At 42.5% G+C, this 23,215-nt stretch overlaps 1 protein-coding gene across 1 annotated transcript; it reads left to right on the plus strand.

Moving 5' to 3' along the window:
• Positions 1–146: 146 nt before the first annotated feature.
• Positions 147–17,893, plus strand: LOC117551515 (high-affinity choline transporter 1-like). The gene is made up of 8 exons (XM_034224436.1): positions 147–330; positions 8,274–8,387; positions 8,611–8,766; positions 8,857–9,005; positions 10,033–10,176; positions 12,551–12,704; positions 15,431–15,648; positions 17,330–17,893. Exons 1-8 carry the CDS (start codon positions 147–149, stop codon positions 17,891–17,893), a joined length of 1,683 nt encoding a protein of 560 aa, XP_034080327.1.
• The last annotated feature ends 5,322 nt before the right edge of the window (positions 17,894–23,215 follow it).

Here is a 23,215-nt window from a genome sequence, read left to right on the forward strand (position 1 = left end):
CGTTAACTTTCAGAGTAAATAATCAATGTTCATGCCACCTCCAATGAGGTAGCATGAACATTGAATGTGACCTTTGTGCTTGCCTACTCTAGATCACAATCTGTATTTGTTAAACTTGCCAGTGTGCTCTACAGTTGTTGGGAACCATGGTTCTGAACATCCCCGGTGTGGTTGCAGTGGTGATTTTCTACATCCTGATTCTGGGCACAGGGGTGTGGGCTGCCCGAAAGTCAAGGAAAGCTGAGAGGAAGAGCCATGGAGACCGGACGGAGGCGGTGCTCCTCGGAGGCAGGAGCATCAGCCTGCTGGTCGGGATTTTCACCATGACCGGTAAGTTCTTCCTTGGGACTGATGGAATCATGTTATCCAGTGTTTGTTTTCTGCTTGCAGGATATCGATTTTGTGCAATGATGTAGATTTAGGCCCTGGTGGCATTTATTTTTAATAGTTTTCATCTCAAGAGTCAAAGTCAACTTTATTGTCAATCTTCTTTTAATAATAATAGATTTAATTTGTTAGCGCTTTTACAGGTGCTCAAAGACGCTTTACAGATATAGTGAAGATAAAATAAAATAAAGGAACAACAAATAAATATATAGTTAAAGTTAAAGTCAAATAATACAAAAACAATCACACATTAAAAGCCAGATTGAAGAGGTGAGTTTTTTGAAGGTGGTGAGGTCAGTGCAGTCTCTGATGGGTTATGGGAGTGAGTTCCAGAGGGAGGGGGCAGCGACGGAGAAGGCTCTGTCCCCCCAGGTCCGGTGATTGATGCGGGTGGGGATGGATAGGAGGTTGGCTTCTGATGAGCGAAGGCAGCGGGAAGGGGTGTGGTGGTGCAGCAGGTCTGTGAGGTAGGGGGCGGCTTGATTGTTGAGGGCTTTGTGAGTAATCAGGGAGGAGTTTGAAGTCGATTCTTTGACGGACGGGGAGCCAGTGGAGGTTCTGGAGGACAGGAGTGATGTGGTCTCGGGAGCGGGTGTGGGTGAGGAGGCGGGCAGCAGAGTTCTGGATATGTTGGAGTTTATTGAGGAGGTTGGATGGTACGCCGTAGACTCAGAGGATGCTATTGCAATCAGGGTTTCAGCAGCAGAGGAGGAGAGTGATGGGCAGAGACGGGCAATGTTTTCGAGGTGGAAAAAGGCAGTCCTTTTGTGTGATACAGACAGGGAGATCAAAATGCTGTTTTCTCACAATCACTTGGAGTACAAATATATACATATATGTATATATACACTGTACATACATACACATCTGATTCTGTACACCCAATTTTTTTATATATATACTGTATATACATTTACACATACATAATCAAACATCGACACATGTATACATATGCACATATAAAGGGGCATAAATAAAAGGCAGAACAGTCAATATATACAAAATAACAACATTACAGTCACTACAAAACGGATCAGGAAGAATATATTACAACAGTAAAAATATGCACAGTGGTGCATGACTCTCCATAGCGGCGTAGTAGAAAAGTGTGTGTGTGTGTGGTGTGTGTGTGGTGTGTGTGTGTGTGTGTGTGTGTGTGTGTGTGTGTGTGTGTGTGTGTGTGTGTGTGTGTGTGTGTGTGTGTGTGTGTGTGTGTGTGTGTGTGTGTGTGTGTGTGTGTGTGTGTGTGTGTGTGTGTCGTTCCCTCTTGGCTAGGGGTATAGAAGGGAAACGACACGACCAGATTGGATTTGGTATTTGTTACCGGTGGTTTTATTCGTAACGGCACCTGAGCAAAACGTTGTACACAAACAGCTTGGCCCAACAACGGGTCAAGCTGTCACTATTTCACAAAACGGGTCTCCAAAAGAGGGTAGCCCGGTACTATACAAAGGAAAGAAAATACCTCACTTCTAAAGTGGAAACAAACAATAACAAAACGGGACTGTGGGCAAACACAGCTGGTGCGGGTCTACAGGTGCTAATCACCTGGGTCTAAGCAATATACACACAAATACTGTTCTACAGGCACTAATCACCTGGGTCTAAGCTATTTCACAATGTAACTATCCTAAATGCGGTTCTACAGGAGCTAAGCAACCTGGATCTACGCAACACACACACACACAAACCCTACACTAAACACAGAATACCACGACACACTGCTAACCAGTGTGCTCGCACAGAACCCTACAGAATACACTGCTAAGCAGTCTACAGAAGCACAGAATACACACTGCTAGTCAGTCTACAGAATCACTGAATGAAGGCTTTGTCACAATCAGAGGGTTGAGGCATCTGTCACACAATACAGAGCCTCCAGACTGATGTTCGTGCCCAGCCTTTATCCTCCTGCCCCGGATGACGTGGCAGCCGCGGGCAGGGCTTGAGTGACGTCTGTCCAATCCCCGCGAATGTTGCGAGGTCGAGCCGGCCACTGACAGCCTAGGAAGGCACAGCTCATTTGCATACACACACAGTTAAAGGCACAAGGTAGCAGCGGCTGTAACACCCCCCCCCCCCCTTAAGACACAAACCCCACAGGGTTTTTGTGAACCATAACACACCATGACCACAGAACACATCATTCCAGCCTGGACAACGCATCTGCGAACACATTTTCTGACCCTTTCTTGTGGCAGATTTGCAGGTTGTAGTCCTGGACGATCAGAGCCCACCGCATGAGACGCTGATTGTGGTTGTACATGCGGGACAAAAAGACAATGGGATTATGATCGGTAAACACTGCAACCGGCAAAGAACTGGACCCGACATAAACCTCAAAGTGCTGGAGAGCTAACAACAAAGCAAGGGTCTCCTTTTCGATGGTAGAGTAGCGGACCTGGTGTTTGTTGAACTTACGGGAAAAATAGCAGACAGGATGATCAACTCCATCCGCATCCTCCTGCAGTAAAACAGCACCGGCCCCCACTGCACTAGCATCCACCTCGAGTTTGAAGGGTTTAGCAAGATCGGGAGCAGCGAGCACAGGAGCGTGACTTAAGAGTGTCTTTACACACTCAAAGGCATGCTGGCACTCAGGGGTCCAAACATAGTCCACCTTGGGACTTATCAACTTAGTTAGGGGTTGGGCTACAGTGGAAAAATTGCGGCAGAAACTGCGGTAGTAGCCGGCCATACCGAGGAAACGGCGGAGATCACTCCGGGTGCCGGGCACCGCACATTCCGCCACCGCCATAACCTTAGCTTCCACTGGTGTTTACTTGCCCAACCTGCTTCCCTAAATAGGTGACCGTAGCTTTCCCAAATTCACACTTGGCCGGGTTCAACGTAAGCGACGCCTGTGCGAGCCGGGTGAATACCTGCCCCAGGATCTTCATGTGCATCTCCCAGGTGGGCGTGTACATGATGAGGTCATCCAAGTAGGCGTTACAATTACTTATCCCTGATAGGACGGTATTCACCAACCGCTGGAACGTAGCTGGAGCATTACACATACCGAACGCCATGACTGTGTACTGCAGAAAACAGTCAGGCGTAGCAAAAGCGGAGATTTTTGAGGCCCGGTCCGTTAGAGGTACCTGCCAGTAACCTTTAAGTAGGTCCAGCTTACTGACATTTTTAGCGGAACCTAAATGGTCAATGCAATCTTCCATTCGTGGCAAAGGATAACAATCGGACACCGTAACAGCGTTCACTTTGCGGTAGTCAGTGATGAAGCGCGGAGACCCATCCGATTTAGCCTCTACCAGACACGGGGAGCACCACGGGCTAGAGCTCTCGGTAGCCAAGCCGTTATTTACAAGATACTCAGCCTCCTGCTTCATAAGTGCGCGTTTGGTAGGATTGGCGCGGTACGGATGTTGTTTAATTGGCCTCGCACCTTTTACATCAATGTCATGTGTTATCACATTGGTTTGCGTCGGGACATCATGGAAAAGGCTCGGGAAACGGGCCACTAACTGAGTTATGTCATACTGCTGCCCCTCCTGCAGATGACCTAACGTAGTCGGCAGTGTCTCTATCATTTCCGAGTTACATAACCGGGCACCCGGCTGGTGATGGGAATGCATCACCAAACCGTCATCAGAAGGGCCGGAACTATCTGTAACTATTAACGCCGAAACAGCAACTCTTTGATTCTCCGAGCCGGCAGGCTGGCTATCAGCGGCGGCGCGGGAATGGTAGCGCTTTAACATGTTAATATGACGGACGCGCGTTTTACGCCGTCTCTCTGGAGTACAAATAACATAATCTGTGTCACTGAGACAATCACGGATTTCATACGGACCGAGGAATTTTGCTGAGATCGCAGAGCCGGGGATAGGCAATAGTGCGAGGACCTTATCACCTATTTCAAAGCGCCTAGGGACAGCGGCACGGTCATAATTCCGCTTCATGACCGCTTGTGAGGCGGTTAGCGACTCTCTAGCGAGTGAATTTGCTCGGTGCAAACGCTCACGAAACTGACTAACGTAATCTAATATGTTCTTATCTGGAGGATTATCAGCCGAAAGAAACTCATCGTGTAGAATTTTAAGTGGACCGCGGGGCGTATGGCCGAAGACGAGCTCCGCGGGACTGAATCCTAATGACTCCTGAACAGCTTCACGGGCTGCGAACAAAACGAAGGGAATTCCCTCATCCCAATTTTTTTCAGTTTCCATGCAGTACTTTCGCAGCATGCTTTTTAACGTCTGATGCCACCGTTCTAACGCCCCCTGCGACTCGGGATGATACGCACTGGATATCACATGTTTAACCTGCAGTGTTTGTAGGACCTGTTTGAACAACTTGGATTTAAAATGTGTCCCTTGGTCACTCTGAATTACACGCGGAATTCCAAAGGTAGAACAAAACTTCGTCAAGGCCTTAACTACAGCAGCAGAAGTAATGCTACGCAGCGGAATAGCTTCCGGGAAACGTTATGGTGTTGCTCACCAACATTATGGTGAGCAAATACTGTTCACCCGTTTTTGTACGCGGCAAAGGGCCAACACAGTCTATCAACACCCGGTCAAAGGGCTCACCTATAGCCGGTATGGGTGTAACGGAGCCTGCGGAATTTTTTGATTAGGCTTACCGACAAACTGGCACACATGACAGCAGCGGCAGAAGCTAGAGACATCCTTCTTTAAACCTGGCCAAAATAAATGTTTGAGAACTATTTGATAAGTTTTAGTCACGCCCAAGTGTCCTGACCATTGGCTTTCATGTGCTACGGATAGTACATGTTGGCGGTAGGGCGCCGGCACGACTACCTGATGCACTACACTCCAGTCAGCTTCAGCAGTAGCAGTGAGGGACCATTGGCGCACTAATACCCCCTTATCCAACACATAAGCCACCTTCTCACCCCTTGCTTTGCCATTACTCACCACCTGCTCGAAACACTTCACAAGCGTCGGATCCGCCCTCTGCGCGGCGAGTAACCGCTCTCGGGTTACCGGGAGTATGGAACCGTCAACGGCTGGGCTGGCAGGTTGCGCTGGCACAGCGGTTCCAGCAGGGAAAACGGAGGATGCAGAAACCACCACTGCTGGCTTTTCCTCCGGTATTCTGTCATCTGTAAACATTTTCCCAACCATATTATCATTTAAGGACACATCTGAGTCACTCTTACGCGCCTGCGTGCGAGTGACAGCACAAATGGGGAAAATGTGGGCATTTGTTGCCTTAGACAACACAGTCTGAGGGGAATCCAATATTTCTAGCGCAGGAGTTACCTTACCCAGGGCCGCCCCTCCCTACAGGCCAATCACGCAGGTTGCATGGGGCCCCGCCTTGCGTAGGGGGCCCCGCCCAGAGGGCCTCAGCTGCTGTGCTCAGTTCTCCGCGCACCACCCACGAGAGTGAGAGGTGAGAAGGGGAGCATGTCTGTAACCCGACACCGTTGTAATGAATCGACATCTGACCAATCACGGCTTTGATATAGCCAGTAGTGCAGGTGAAGAGATGTCGGTGAAAAGACAGTTTCAGTCCGGTGCAAAAAACAAAACATGAAGAAACTAGAGCATCATTCGAAGGTGGGTTATTGTATGAGTCAAATGTACAACTTGCGAATGTTGTATAAGTCAAATTGCCAATTGCCATATTAAAACATCAGCTGCAATTCACGACATGAAGAAGGCAGTCTCTGCATAGCATATAGGCTAATGGAGATACAGTTATTTCCAGCATTCTTTATTTACCATTCATTCCAGTATGTGATGCCTTTTATCTGCTGATGTACAGGAGGAAGAGTGATACACTGTCTGTCTAGTTGGCTTACATAACAGTTCAAGTTTACATCTTAAAAAACATGGAGCATTTTTTCCCCTTGTATTCATTTGTATGTCAATTTGCACATTTCATGGTGATGCTCAGCCTCTCCCCTTAACTCCTAACAGTCATCATCATGTCAACCACAACACAGAGACATACTGATAGAAATGTGTGTCTAGTAGTTGATACATTGCTGACAGAGGGAACTAGTATACTGATTTAAGAAATATCAGTTTTTGAGCATGTCATAAGGATGTTTTGTCTTGACTATATTATAATAAAACAATATAGTATTTTTATTATTGAATTGATTATGATTATTATTATTAGTAGAAGTAGTTTATTTGCATTAATTATATTGTATTCTTTTTGTGGCTAGTATTTGGCAGGAAATGCAGACGTATTCACCTGTAAACGCATACTGAACGACATACAGTACATGCACATTTACCATTTACCTCACTGTATAAAAAAGTAACTGTTGATAATAATAATAAACAGGAATGATATTTGCAAACGTTTTTTCACTCCTGTCGGTTGGGGGGGGCCTCATCTCACAATGTCGCTTGGGGCCCCAAGTTGGCAAGGGGCGGCCCTGACCTTACCTCCTGCGATGTAATTTCCCATTAGGAAAACTATACCCCGTATAGGTAATGCTGGGCACACAGCAACAGGGAAAAATCCAGTAATTAATTTAGACTGTATGTGTACATTGTGTACGGGACGGGGCACGTAACCCATTTCAATGCCACATAATAGTGATCCATACCCACACGCTGACTGGTCTGAGAATGGCAGAGCCGAGGCCAAAATCACTGACTGTGAACCTCCAGTGTCTCGTAGGATGCGGACGGGTCTCTGATCGTCTGACTCACCTGTTAAGGATCCCCATTAGCTTTTGCTCTTGACAAAAGCTACTCTTCCTGGGGTCCGACACTTAAATCAATAATACAACAATAATACAACAACATTCAGGACATCATTCCTAACATCATTAACAACATCACCAACAATCTCCAACATCATCAACAATCTCATCCACTTTCAATATCAATCTCAGCCAAGGATGAGTGCACAAGACACCCACCAGTACAAAGCATGAGATCAAATTAAATGAGGGTTCACAGCTCACAAGGGTACATGGTCATTAGTAGACTCCTGCTCTCTTCAGTTTGCGGTTGAAGTGGAGGTGCTCCTGGGCTTTCTTGGCGAGTGACCTGGTGTTGTTCCTCCAGGAGAGGTCCTCGGTGATGTGCACCCCCAGGAATTAGGTGCTGCTCACCTGCTCCACAGCAGCAACATTGATGGTCAGTGGGTGGGGGTTCTCCTGAAGTCGACAACAGTCTCCTTTGTTTTCTCCACATTAAGGAATATATTGTTGTCTATGCACCACGTGGCCAGCTGGTTCACCTCCCTCCTGTAGTGGGTTTCACCGTTGTTGCTGATGAGACCCACCACGGTTGTGTCATCCGCAAACTTGATGAAGTGGTTGGAGCTGTGGGTGGGTGTGCAGTCGTGGGTGGGTGTGCAGTCGTGGGTCAGCAGGGTGAAGAGAAAGGGGCTGAGGCGACTACAGCTACAGACCTCTTGCAGTAGTTTGTTAAACCCACAAACTTCTGTTCGGCTTACGTCAAATGGCTGGCAGGGTCCCCCCAACTGTGTTAGCTTCTCAGTGGTGGTGTTAGAGCTTCTTAGTGCAGCTGCAGCCAGAAGACTACCTTGTCCCAAAACAGCCAAAAGCTGCAGCAGGAGGAAACGGTAAATAAGGGAGCAAAACTTGGTTGAGCTTGGAAAATGTTACACTGTAGACACATTTTATTATCGGGTGTAAATGTAATAAGGTTAAATCTTACTAGATACAATTTAGATACAAGACATTCTAATGTATTTTCTAAATGGGGCCTGAGTCGTGCTATAAAGATGTTTTTGCATGTGGATTCTCCATTATTTGCAGTGGTTCACTGTTGCCACTAGTATGCACAGAAAATCTGGACTTCAAATGTAAGGAAAGATCTGCAATATTTAAACTGCTTCATTCTCAGATGTACAACTAGTAGAAACATGTGTACTAATAAAAGCGTGTGTGTCTCATTCCTCTGCAGCTACCTGGGTTGGAGGTGGATTTATCCTGGGTTTGGCTGAGGCTGTGTACTCTCCTAAAATGGGCTTAATATGGGCTCTTATGCCTCTACAATACTCAGTGTCCTTCATTATAGGTAAGGTAATAGCAGAAGGCGGCTGATCTTGATAACTTCAGATATAATCTTTGTGTTTTTCTGTCTCTTACTTCATCTGTTTTATTGAGATTTAATTAAACAGTAAATGTACACCAACGCTTGGTGTTCTGGATTCAAGCAGCTTACATACACAGTGCCCACAACATTAAATAATTAAGGTCGGAATAAAATATAATGCTTAAAATCTCATCCCCTGCAATAGGTGGTATTTTCTTTGCAAAGCCAATGAGGGATAAGGAGTATGTCACCATGATGGACCCTTTCCAGATAAAGTATGGCAAAGTTCTCAGCACTGCTCTGGTGCTGCCGGCGCTGCTGGTGGATGTGCTGTGGGTGTCCTGCACTCTGCTTAGCTTAGGTAAACATACATACAAACCATGTAAAACAACACTAGTAATGGATTACATGTATTGCATTACGTTTTCTTTGTCTGTGGATTCTCTAACAGGAGCCACTATGACTGTGATACTGGACCTGCCCTACACCTATTGTGTTTGGATCTCATCATCTGTGGCCATCATCTACACTTTGTTAGGAGGCCTTTATTCAGTGGCCTACACTGATGTCATCCAACTCTGTCTCATTTTCTTCGGTTTGGTGAGTTACAAGCATCTTACATTACCACGTTTATTTTTAAAGAAGTTCATTGGATTGTGTATTTGCATCTTGTTTAAAGCTCCACCATCCAACATGCATTCAACCTACATCTTGATAAATCAATAAATCATTTTATTTTTGTAAATCATTGTATCATTTTGTATTCAGTTTTGTTTCTCCATAATACATCCTCAAAATAGTTATTGCATTTAACCTGTTTTTTGTTTATAATTTTTTTTAAAGTGTTGCTTCTGAAAGCCAATAACACATTTATTTCCAGAATTGTTGTGTTTTCTTTTAACAATAAATCCAGCTGTAATACGAAGAACATTTGGTAAGATGTCATGTAAATGGATACATTAGGGCTGAGTGAGGTGTGTGTGTTGGAGCGATAGTCAGTGTATCACCTACAGTAGATGGTGGTTGTTGCACGCCCCCAGTTTGGAGAATATAAATAATTTACTGCACAACATTTAAATAATGCACTACTGCGGAAATAACTTTACTAACTGTACGTTATATTTATAATGTTTTAAATTCTCACCTTGCTTGAAAAAATGTAAACCACAAAAGCCCTCCAAACATCCGAACTATCCCAATCTTAGGTTTGTACAAACTTTCCAAACAAAATGAAATGGAATTCTCAAACCTACTCTTTTTTTAGATGTTATTTAGCTGACCCATCTGTTCAAAGCAACTTACATACACTTTAATGCCGTAGACATGCCTACAGGAGCAATTTGGGGTAGGGTACCCTGCCCAAGGACACTTCAACATGATGACTGCAGGGGCTGGGATCAAACTACTGACCCCCTGATGTGCAAATTAGTGCACTAACCGCCCTCTTGTTTTTCCATTAAAAAGTGGGCAGGAAATCATTAAAACAAATCTGAAGCTGCAGAACTTGTTTTTGGATTGATTTGAACAGACGTTTGGTTGAATGTGAGGTCCTATTTGTTTTTAATATCTGACAGAATAACTATTGCGCTTTGGTCTTCAGTCTGATTATCTCAATATCTGTTTGCAGTGGTTGTGTGTCCCCTTCCTGCTGCTCAACCCGTCATCTACTAACATTGCCCAGACTGCTTTCAATCACACGTTCCAAGAACCCTGGGTCGGCACTCTGCGGCTGGACCAAGTCTGGAAGTGGATTGATGACTTCCTAATGATCGTAAGCTAAATATTCACCAGTGTGCATGTAACACTGCTTCTACCCATTAGCTCAGAGCACATATATGTGTGACAGACAAACAAACATCCATGCTGTTACAGGCACTACATTTTATGTTTGTTTCAGTTTTCTACTATTTTTATATTTGAAATAATTTTCAATGCCTTGTTCTGACAGGCTGCTGTGATGAAAACAATTCCCAATTTGGGAATCAATAAAGTATATCTTATCCTAACTTATCTTATCTTAAGTAAGCTTAAGATAAGAGTTTTTTTATGACATCTAGTAAAGATGATATTTTACACAGAGGAGGTTGCTAGAAGAATCCCGGATTGTGAATTGTCATTGCCATTTCCACACAAATGCAAATCTCATCTTTGTTATTTTTTGGGATTACAACCATGCCACAACACCAGCCTCCCTTGTTCAGTCCTTACCCCATAGAAAACCGCCAAATGTGTCTCTCATACAGAATCCCCGTGTATTTACATGGTTTAGCTTTGATGGAATTGTTCAAATTGGTCAAGAAGTGGAATGGTTCAGGAGGTTTGATGGTAAAAGTCTTACTCCAATTGTGTATTTTCTAGTCATATAAATAATAAGTTATAAATGAGTTATTGTGTTAATCACAATAATAATCTGTGATTGATCATGATTAAGTTTAAAATACTATGTATTATTACACGTGTGGGGTTGTAATAAAGAAATGCACAACCAACTGGTCAGGGAAATCAAAGTTATTATTTTATTCATTATAACAACTCAGCTTAGTTTTGATGAATGCTAAATATTTGGCTTGAAGTCCGACAATTTTCCGACACTTAGCAAACGCATTTACAAAGCCTCTGACATTCCCTTCTTTCTAATGTGAGCCACACTGGGCATATTATCTCCGCTGCTATCATACTGCCAGCACTGCTCCTACAGTGGTGACACTCTCACACTATCTCACACTCCTGTGCAACTTCAAAATACTGGTGCATGGTTCAGAAAAGACCATTCCTCTGTTTTCACCACACTTCAAGACTGAGAGCAGAACATTTGTCATAGATTATGTGTGCTGTTAGACTGAGGTATTTATGGTTATCACTGCCATGCAATTCATGGTATAAAATGTAACTGGAATAACAGGAGGAAATTGGGGTCAAACTGTAGTGTGATTAATTAAGGTTTACTGATTAAAAGCAAGTGTTAGCGCTTTAACATAGACAGACCTAATATTCCCTTTAGCAGGAGACTGTGGTCCACATCTAAAAAAGGGACCACTCTCAACACAATGTTTAAGGCGTATTCCTACATAGAAAAGACTTGATATAATTGCACTTACACAGTTGTAAGTTAAATTGCATGAGTGACAGAGAAAACGTCCACTGCACACAAAGCCTGTAACCCTGATCTAATACTGAGTCCATCTGTGACATCATCAACAGGTCAAATGCCAAACTGATAAAATTACACCACACTGCCAGTCCAGCGTCTATAACTTATTGTCTTGTATCATCTATATCTATATTGCTTTTATAACCAAAAAGAGGCAAAATACAAATATATGGGATATGTTTAAATGTGTGGCAGAAATATTGCGTAAAAACATATTAATAAAATAGGTTAATGATCATTAACCATAATATAATAATATGTTACTTCCCCAAAACAAAAGAGGACATACAAGTAAATCATTTGTCTTCAGGTCACATGGCACCTGAAAGACATTTCCAGCAATAAAAAAGGCAGAAGGCACATAATGTAAATACAAATTCAGCAGAATGCAGGAAACTATGTAGTTAACACTCAACATGTCCTGTTGAATGGCCCCCACCATAATATGAGCTGCTTGCCAATGTTGAAACAAAACTTAAATACATGCTCAGTGTGAGTTTTTGTATGTTAATTGAGTCCTGTTGGTGCAGTGTTTGGTGTAATTGTTATGTTTTAAAAAGGCTGACTAACCCTAACCCTTTCTAGGGACTTGTGGTTCCTATATCAGACAGTGATACTGCGGATCAGGAATATCTCTACAGCGTTAACACTGACCTTTCCCCTGGTTTTGCCCATTGTATCCTGGGAAAGAGTGTAGCCTTGAACCACATCAGAAGAGATATTTAGATTTCCCTGTGCAGTAGTCTCATTAAAAACAGTACTGGTGAATCAGCATGCAATACTTTGGTTATAGGAACACTTGATTAAAGGGGGAATTACATTTGTCTGTGAAGTATTCATCTTTATGTTTTTTCTGAACATTCACTGAACTTTTCTTTTAGTATAAGGAAAAACAGGAAAGTGCCCTTGTATTAGTATATCTGATCATTTGTTGTATATCTTGGTTATCCTTTCTCCCCCTCAACAAGCTTCTCCATGTGCTCTTTTCTACCAGGGTCTTGGTAGTCTTTCATTTCAGTGCTTCCACCAGAGGACGCTCTCTGCCTCCTCCTCACGTACAGCCCAGCTAACCTGCTATGCTGCTGCTCTTTTCATCGCCATACTGGGAATCCCTCCAGTCTTAGTTGGGGCTATTGCCGCCTCTACAGGTGGGAATGAGGTTAAAGATCACAGCACCTTTATAATGAAACCTCAATTGTGTCATTCTTTACATATTGACAGTTTTTTGCCAGAACACATTGAGTCTACTACTACTACTACTTAATCTAGTTATAATTATGGTTTAAAAACTAAATAAAAACTGTTGTTTCCTGAAAGTTAATAGAAATCATTTTCCATCCTATTGATTCAAATGTTTTTTCTTCATATTGGGACCTTGTGAAAAGTGATGCAACTATTGTCAATGGTTGTTTTACTGTCAGAAAACAGTCAGTAGTAACATTACTATAAACCTGCTAAATCCAGGGTCTCCCCATGATAACCTTTAAATATTGTGTTTTAGGTTTAGATGAGGCAGGCTTTCGGGAAATGAACTGATACATTCTTGATGTGTTGTTGCAACCTGTCTCTTAAGTTTGACGTTGACGTTGACGTTGATAGCTTGCAATTACAAAAAAATATGCAAATTAATCACATTACCTAGTTTGACCCCCACCTCCTCCCACAATTGCAGCGCATATTTTTACCATGGATTGCAGGGCATTAAAAAGGCAAAGAAAGCAGAGGCATAAGCCAAAGCTACATGTCTGCTGCCAGGCTTCTCACCCGCACCAAGCCATGGCAACATATCACCCCCACCCTCATCCACCTACACTGGCTGCCGGTCAGGGCCGGCCCTCGGCATAGGCAGTATAGGCGAATGCTAAGGGCGCATCAACCCATAGGGGGCGCCGAAAAAAAGAAAGAAAAAAAAAACTTCCCGATTTTGGATCAACAAAGTACATCTTATTATCTTATAGTAACAAAACTGCGCCTATATTGCGTACAGCGCCCATAAACTATGGCACATCCCCCCCCCAAATCAAGTTGAACTGCCCCAGTAAAAACCAGAGATTTATGTGAAATTGTTCTTTTTTTTAAATAATGGTTTTAGTGTGCAATTATAGGTTTTAATTTTGTATTTGTGTTAATTTAAAATAAATCAAACTCCCAAAAAACGTACACAGCTTCTGTGTGCTTTTATTAACATTGGAATTTACTTTGTAAGCGGCCGCGGGGGGGAGAGCTTTAGAGAGCTCTCTCCTGAAAGACTGGGCGGCTCTGATAACCTCAGCTCAGTGAGGCACACCTTTATATGATCATTATAGTTGTAAAAAAATAAGAGAATAGGTGAAAAACAGGTATAAAATACTATATGACAGTACAAAAAAGTTGTTATTAATAAACAAGAATACAGTTTGAAAGAGGAGTGATTTGTAAAATATCCATAAAGAAAAAGAAAATCTGCTTACAGTTCTGTTTCATATGGGTGTTGAGAGATGTATCCATAGATTTCCTAATGTTGCTCTCAAAGTGCATCAGATTGATGCTTTTAACTTCAATATTAAAAAAAAAAGTCTTCCCGGGGGTGCATACCCCCGGACCCCCCTAGAGCAGGTGAGGTCCCCCCCCCCCACTTAAATCATGTTCAAATGGATAGGAAACTAAATACAGTTACAGTCTTTCTGTTTTGGTGGTCATGCCACAACCGTGCACGCGCGAGTCATAGTAAGTGTAAGTGTCTGCATTTGGGGGGGGGGGGGGCGCCAGCTAAAATCTTGCCTAGGGCAGCAAATTGGTCAGGGCCGGCCCTGCTGCCGGTCAAGCTCCGGATTCAGTACAAAACACTCCTCCTCACGTACAAGTCCCTCCATACCCTTGCCCCCCAGTACTTATCGGACCTCCTCCATCCCTACACCCCTACTCGGAGTCTGCGGCCCTCAGACACGGGCCTGCTCTCCATCCCCCGCTCTCGCCTCCGAACTGTTGGTGACAGGGCGTTCAGTGTTGCGGCCCCCACCCTCTGGAATGCACTTCCTGCCGAGATCCGTAATGCTGCCTCCCTGGACATCTTCAAATCATCATTAAAAACACACCTGTTCACCCTGGCCTCCGGGCCCTAGCCCTTTCTTGGTCCCCGGCTTCCTTTATTTTTAGTTTGCCCTTTGATTGTCTGTTTGTTTTGTTTGTCCACCAAACAAAACCTTGGGTCCCTTGAAAGGCGCTATATAAATATAATTTATTATTATTATTATTATTATGTATTACACTGACTGAAGATCAGCTAGAGCCATCACTTCCTCTGTGTAACGGCACAGCACACTTCGTTGACAATTGTTCTACACTCGTTCTTTAGGTTTGGTTAAAACGAAGAATGTCATTTTGCTACATCATGTGCTAGCACGTTTCTTTAAGTTGCACAGGAGTGTGATATAGTGGACAGGGTCAGCACTGTAGGAACAAATAGGTTGCAGTATGATAGCATTTGAGCATATGTAGTGTATGTGTATGCCTATGCTGCACATATTATACTGACGGGAATTACAGCGAGACTCAGTGAGAGTGGGTTAGTGGATGCTATAGATAAGTGACAGAAAATGATCGGACTTCATGCCAATAGTTCAGAAATCCTTAAAAAAAACTTTGATGTGTCTTACCAGTATGTCATGCATTTCTTTATTACAACACCAGACATGTATTTGTTTTATCAGCCACTAAAAATACAAATAGTATTAAAAAATCTGATTATTGCGATTGACACCACTATATAAAGCAAAATACCCATAATTCATTCTACAGTTCATTCATGTAGTCAAGAAGCTCTCATGAAACCACTATCCTCTATCTTCCCAGCACTTAATAACAGGAATGTAATATCATTATTTCTCCTGTCCAGACTGGAACCTGACTCAGTACGGTTCCCTATCACCAGACGGCCGTGTTAAGCCTAGTTTGGTCCTGCCCCTGACTCTACAGTACCTCACTCCGCCTTATATCTCAATCATTGGAATCGGAGCAGTGGCTGCTGCTGTGATGTCATCAACAGACTCTGCCCTGTTGTCTGCAACCACTGTATTCTCTTCAAACATCTACAAGAACATCCTGCGTAAACAGGTAAGGCTCACAAGATGTTGATGGTGGCAGCTCAATTGCAAAATGTGATTCCAGAAACGAGAGGTTCGGGTGTCGGATTAAAAACGTAAACCCATCAATCTATTTTGGAGAGCTTAGCAGAGGTGGGAGAAGTACTCAGATCTTGTACTTAAGAAGTACCAGAGTGTAGGAACACTCTGTGTAAAAGTCCTGCAGTCAAAATGTTGCTTATAGTATTAGCATCAAAGTATACCTCAACAACCAAAAGTACTCATTATGCAAATTGGTCAATTTCAGAATAATAGATATGATATGTTGTATAATGATTGATCATTAAAGTGTTCTCAAAGCTGGTAAAGGTGCAGCTACACTGAACAAAAATATAAACGCAACACATTTGTTTTTGCTCCCATTTTTCATGAGATGAACTCAAAGATCTAAAACATTTTCTATATACACAAAATAACCATTTATCTCAAATATTGTTTTCAAATCTGAAAAAAATCTGTGATAGTGAGCACTTCTCCTTTGCCGAGATAATTCATCCCACCTCACAGGTGTGGCATATCAAGATGCTGATTAGACAGCATGATTATTGCACAGGTGTGCCTTAGGCTGGCCACAATAAAAGGCCACTCTGAAACGTGCAGTTTTGCTTTATTGGGGGGGTCTGGGGGGGTCCGAAAACCAGTCAGTATCTGGTGTGAGGGGTAGGGGTAGGTTGGGGAAGAGCGCAGGGCGTGGTGCACTGGCTCTCGGTAGATAGGTGTTTAAAAAAACATTAAAAACCTCCGTAAACATAAACCTTATAAAAACCCTTTTAAAAGTATCATAAAAGCTCCGTAAGGACAAGACCGTTTCAAAAGAATGGTTAAGGGGTAGGGTTAGGGTTAGGGTAATGTTGTGAATCGAGTGGCCCATGGTGGTGGTGGGGTTATGGTATGGGCAGGCGTATGTTATGGACGACGAACACAGGCCACTCGATTCACAACATTACCCTAACCCTAACCCTAATCCTACCCCTCACACCAGATACTGACTGGTTTTCAGACCCCCCCAATAAAGCAAAAATGCACGTTTCAGAGTGGCCTTTTATTGTGGCCATTCTAAGGCACACCTGTGCAATAATCATGCTGTCTAATCAGCATCTTGATATGCCACACCTGTGAGGTGGGATGGATTATCTCGGCAAAGGAGAAGTGCTCACTATCACAGATTTTTTCAGATTTTTGAACAATATTTGAGAGAAATGGTTATTTTGTGTATATAGAAAATGTTTTAGATCTTTGAGTTAATCTCATGAAAAATGGGAGCAAAAACAAAAGTGTTGCGTTTATATTTTTGTTCAGTGTAGTTTGAATGACTTTGTATACTGCAGGGTAGCTTTTGAATTTACTCCAGGTGATACTGAAGTCTGATTTAAGTGCTGATTATATTTCTCATTAGTATTCCAAATCTGCAAAGTAACTAAAGGTTTAAAAATAAATGTAGTGGAGTAAAAGTACCGGATTTCCCTCTGAATTGTAGTGCAGTAGAAGTACAAATAGCATGACATGGAATTACTCAAGTAAAGTAGAAGTATCTCAACATTTTACTGAAGTACAGTACTTGAGTAAAAGTATTTAGTAACTTCCCAACTCTGAAGCTCCGGTATGTGAATGAATGATAAAGTGTCTCTTTCTGTGTGATTTTATTTTCCCAGGCATCAGACAATGAGATGCAATGGGTGATTTGGATGACAGTGGTGGTGGTGGGTTTGGTTGGGACCTCCATAACGTTCTACACCAGCAGCCCCCTGGTCCTCTGGGTTCTCGGAGCAGATGCCTCCTACACCCTAATATTCCCCCACCTGGTCTCTGTGCTCTTCTTTAAAGTGACGAATGGTTACGGTGCCACGGTGGGTTATATCACAGGGCTGACGCTAAGGATTTTGTTAGGGGAGAACAATGTAGGTCTTCCTGTGATTCTTCATCTTCCTGGTTGCACATTGGAAGATGGCGTCTACGTCCAGAAGTCTCCTATCAGGACGGTCACCTTGCTCTCCACTTTGGTGACCATCTTAGTTTTTTCCTCATTGGCTTCGTTCGTCTTCAATCGTGGCCTGTTGCCTGAGAGGTGGGACGTTTTCAAAGTAAAACGTAATGTCACTGTGTCACCCGTGGATCCCGTCACTCAGAATCTCAAAGAAGAAGTTGGGAGTGATGCCGAGTGTGACGAGAACCGACATGCAGTGGCCTTACAGCCAATACTGCAGACTGGATCGTAATCTTCTTTCCTTTTGAAAAGCTGATGCCCTGAAGAGTATTATGTTCATGATCAGGATCCAGCAGATCAGTCAAGTCTTTAAAAACTCTTACATTCAGTTTTTGTTATTGAAGGTACAGATGTAGCACCTCATTTCGGACTCCAGCTTACAGCTTCCTGCCTACGACCTGCCTAAGACCAGTATCGAGGAATGTTAAGCCCTCCCACTATTTTCCAAGTGGGCGTTGCCAGATTTTCAATTTCAGGTTTTAACCAGGAGATCGTGCTTCATTCACAAATACAGAAAGACAAGTTTCATGGACTTGCAGTTGTGTTTTGAAGAGCATTTGAACACATCAATATTTTAGATCAACTAAAGTATATCTAATCTTTTAATTCAATAATATATAGTCTTTATATATTAAATAATCATAATAATGTAAATGTTTACATTACACTTCTTTATTTGTTATGCTCATACTTTTACCTTTACAATCGTTTGCTTTAATATGCAGTATATTTTTGGTATATTTTTGTGTTTGCTTCCTCCTGCTCTCTTTCGGACACATACTGTATGATTTATTATATAGCTGCTTTTAATTGAACTATTCACATCTTAAACTGCACTGTAACTTTTATCCATGTATTTTTTCTTTTAATGTTTATTTTATTATCTTTTCTTTTTAATGACTGATTTTAAATGCCATTTTCTTAATGTCTTTCATTTTTTGTAAAGCACTTTGAATATCCGTGTGTTGATTTCGTCTTTATTATTATTATTAATATGAAGATATTATTAAGATAAGATGTTACTTTATTGATTGAACATTTTTGTTTAGAATGTGCTGTCCCACGGTAATTCAGAAGGCTCACAGGTCACATTCCGACCATTATTTAAAACAATACTGTGTAGGTGCTTTCCCACCGTCTACAGTTTGATTTGTATAGAGGGAGCTCTGTGGCTGAATGGCCAGCGATTAGGTGTGGCACATTTATCATAGGTGATCAGAGCCTGCTGTCAGATTTCATTTAAAAAACAGGTCTGATTTTAAGACTATTTCTGCGCTCATAAAGAATGACAAGAATAAGAATAATGCGTATTGAACTGGTTTGATTAATTAGTGAGTTTATTTAACACTTGAACCGCCAATCGGGTCAATTTGTGTGATGTGTGTTGTGTGTGTGCAATGTAACTTTTTTCAATAAAATATTAAAGTCTCCCAGTCCGTGACTTTTCCTGAAAGTGTGTTATGTAGCACCTGAAGTATTAAAATAACGTGTTATAGCAGAAAGTTTAATACAGCGTATTTCTGGTATATTCATTTTTATGTCACCTGATATATAGGATGTGTGTTAACTTGAATGGACGGAAAATTATGTCCCATTTTGAGTGGAAGTAGATTAGCGCAAATGGTCTTTTCTTCCACTTTTGTGTTATAATCAAAAGGTGGTTTTTTGGCTATTTGTGAGTAGGTAAGGTACAGTACAGCCTGTGATTTCTGCCTTGAGTAAAATGATTACCCGTTTATGTGTATTTTTCAGAAAGTCATTTTGGGCTTTCAGGAGCAGAACTCAGTAGGTTGTCTGTAAGAGTTTTCTGTATGATCTGGAAGCTTAAATTAATAGAAGGAGGAAATATTATGTCAATTCTTGGACCTTCTCAATATAAACTATACTTTGATTACAGTTTCCAGATATTAGAAGAGGCCATGGGATGTTGGTGTGTTTCTGAATTGGGTCACACACAATTAGAGAGACAATGGTCCTTCTGATTTATCAATAGATGTATTCATTCTAAGTGAGCCGACTTCGGGGTGGAAGGAAGTTCAGAGAAGGCCTTAGGGTATAAGAACAGTTAACCTTTGTTAGTTAACTAATCGTATGGATGTCATAAGACAAGGACGTTTAAAACATATACGAGTATAGCTTTCAGAGGGAAAACATGTGACATTTGTGTGGTGGGCTGCATGATGAAATTAGTGTGCGTTCTGTGAAAGAGTCCTCTGTCTGTAAGATTCTACTACTCCAAAGCATGCTGTGGGACTGCTTGAGGGCAGAGGGACATAGACACACACACACACACATACACACTGTAAGGAGATGGGGCGAAACAGATGGAGTCAACAACTGCTGACTCATTGCCTAGGGTCCCGCCCAGAAGTGAAACTGGCCAATGGAGAACTGCCAACTCACTGGCTAGCTCGCCCAGAAGTGAAATCGCCAATAACAAATAGCTGGGGAGGAGCGACCCACACAACTCCTCCCACAGAATGTAAGCTGTAACATTCTTACATTCGGCGCTCTTTTCCTGACTGGCTGTCGTGGTACGTATATCACATGGTGGTAGGAATTTAGCCCGGAGTACTCTGTATTTTGTACTATTGCAGAGTGCTCTGTATTATGTATTGTTGTTTTTTTCCATTAAAACAGATTATTGTTCAACCTTTATCCTGGTGCTTTGAGTTCCTTCTTTTGTAAATTGACCAGCTCATCGGTCATCAAGGGACGGCGCGGAGCAGAGGTGAACCTTCCATCACCGCCATTGGGTGGTGCTCCAACACACCCTATGTTGTTAAAAATTGCATTCTAATAGCGGGATTTGACGGTTTTAGGTAGGCCTATAAAAACCTCTGGCAGTTCTAGTGTTAAGGTAATTAGGTACAATAGAAGCCCTTTTTTATCAGTAACGAATTTAGTAGTTGAACATAAAAGTAAACTAATGCCCCTTTCACACCAACGCGTTTTCAGCTCCGGCTCGGAGCTGGAGCCTGAAAAGTACCGGTTTTTCCTGTTCACACCGCAGAGGCGCTGCCTCTTAGCTCCGGAATCCGGTTCACTTCCAGCTCCAAAAAATTGTCGGTCTAGAGGCAAGAGCTTCTGAGCTAAGAGGCGGTGTCGCTTACGTCTCTCTTACGTCGAGGCGGGGGCAGATTCGTCGTTGAAGTAGATGCTGAAGACCACAAAGAAGTCTTGCATTTCGCATGTGATGTTTGTAAAGTTCCAAGTAAAGTCGTCCCATGTAAAGTCGTCCGATGCCTTCCATTTAGTTTCTTAAGAGGATAACCAAAGCGAACAGCGCTTCAATACAATCGGCCATTGTTGTTGTTGTCGATGTGAGGAATATCCGCGCGGTTTGGATTTTATGAAGCAGGCACGTAAACGGTGACGTCATGACGCAGCAGCGGCAGCTCTGGGCGGTGTGAACAGAGCGGGAGCAGAAAAGGGAAACCGGAGCTGAACCAGAAAAGCTCCCGCTTGGAGCTAGAAAGGGAAAAGCGATGGTGTGAAAGCCGCATAACTGAGGGTCACTTGCAATGACAGTGTTGTGTCTAACTGTAAGCTTGTCACTCAGAGTAACCTACAGTTAATTTAGCTGCTGGAGAAGAAAGATCAGGGGGGGAGGGGGGGAGAGAGCTGTGGTTGATGGGCCATTAGTTGTGTAAATACACAGCTGAGAGCTGCCGTTGTTACCGTTTAACTGGTTACACCGGGGAACTCGTTACGTTACGTTAACGGTAGGAATGGGGCGTGTACTTTGAGGAGCCATTGTCGAATAACCAGGAAATACACATTTCGATCGCTTATTTTATTGTTTACATTTATCTTTTGGTATATTTGGCTCCATAGGAACACTTTGATGCACATTCAGTACCAGTGTGTGAGGTTGTGGTTGCGATGCCGATATCCGGACGCGTACATCGAGGACTACAAAATGACAATGAGGTGACTGGGGATGTCTGTTCAAAAACATTGCAAACGTGAATAAATCATTTCAAATATGTATTTGTCTCCGACTTTCATTTGTACATCGTTGTTAATGTGATGTTTAGTAGCTTTGATAGCTGTCCATACCTCCAGACAGCCTAAAAGTAAGACACAAGTTGTTTACTCACAGCCCGAATGCAGCATCGAGATCCGTGGCCAGCTGTGATCCTCTCCGATTAACTTGTGACAGGACTTCTTTAGCTATTCTCCAGCGAGCAAGGTTTTTATTAAATACCTCCATCCCTCTCATCACAACAAGACTCTACACTGTGCAGAAAAAAAACAACATAAATGAAAATAACCTTGCTGGATAGCTTAGAATGAAACAAACAAACTATCTTCCATTGCTGATACTGATGTCACAGTAACGGCTAAACCACAGACAAGTCCAGCGGGGGGGGGGGGCACAAGTTGAATCCATATAATGAAATTGTTATTTTATATATATATATATACATGCTATATATATTTATATTTATTTCTATCCTACATTGTCTAGGCTATATAAACCGGCGGAAGTGTCACAACTGTCTTGGTTTGTGATTATAGAGAGAGATAGATAGCGACAGAGAGATAGATAGCGAGACAGATAGATTACTGTGCATTGCCCCTGCTAAATAAACCATTAAATAAATAGAAGAGCATCAGGACTGTTTTACATTACATGACATGTTACTTGTTAGACACTTTTATCCAAAGCGACTTAAATACTCAATACTGTGGACAATCCCCACAGGAGCAATTTGTGGTGAAGTGTCCCTGATCCGAACACCAACGCACTAATCCACTGCGCCACATGCCTCCCTTTAGGTATATGATAGCTATGTGATTAACATGATGACAAAGGTATCCCAACTGTAGCTGTGAACATGACAGGATGTGTGATTACCTAGAAGAGCATCAGGACTGTTTGAGGCATATGATAGCTATGTGATGAACATGATGATTCAGCCTCTATGGAGATAGACATCAAGCATGCTCATTTCTGACATGGAGCTAATCTGAAGTAAACATTGAATACTGCTTTCTATTCCTTCACCTTGTGACTGTGTAACTCCCTCTCTTGGATATCAGCATGTGAAGGACACTGTTCAGGAACTAGTTGATGCTCTGTATGTGATGACTACTTCCATTCTGGAGAGGTTCACAGACACATGGATCCTGAGGTTGAAGCTCAAACTGGTGAAAAGTGATATTTTTCCAACAATTTCCAATAAATGTTATTCTGAAACATAACTATCACTGTTGTCTTTCCTTCTATAACACTGATGTAGGCCAAGAAAAACGTTGCATTGCATAATATCTAAACTTACATTTGGCACTTGAAATACGCGTTCACTCTTTTTGGTGTGAACGCGATAAAAGAGGCTAACGTCCACGCTAGCTTCCACGCTAGCTGCTATATGTTTTGCATTGAGGTGATACTTGAGGCTTGATGTGCTGCGGTGATATGCGAATTCCTTTTTGCATAATTTGCACACAACTGTGCTCTTATCGACGCTTCCATCCGTCCATTTTTTAAAACAACATTTCCCACTGTTGTTCACTGTGGTTTGTTGTTGTCTGAAGTCATGAACGT

Source organism: Gymnodraco acuticeps, unplaced genomic scaffold, assembly GCF_902827175.1.
Source record: "Gymnodraco acuticeps unplaced genomic scaffold, fGymAcu1.1, whole genome shotgun sequence".
NCBI lineage: Eukaryota > Metazoa > Chordata > Actinopteri > Perciformes > Bathydraconidae > Gymnodraco > Gymnodraco acuticeps.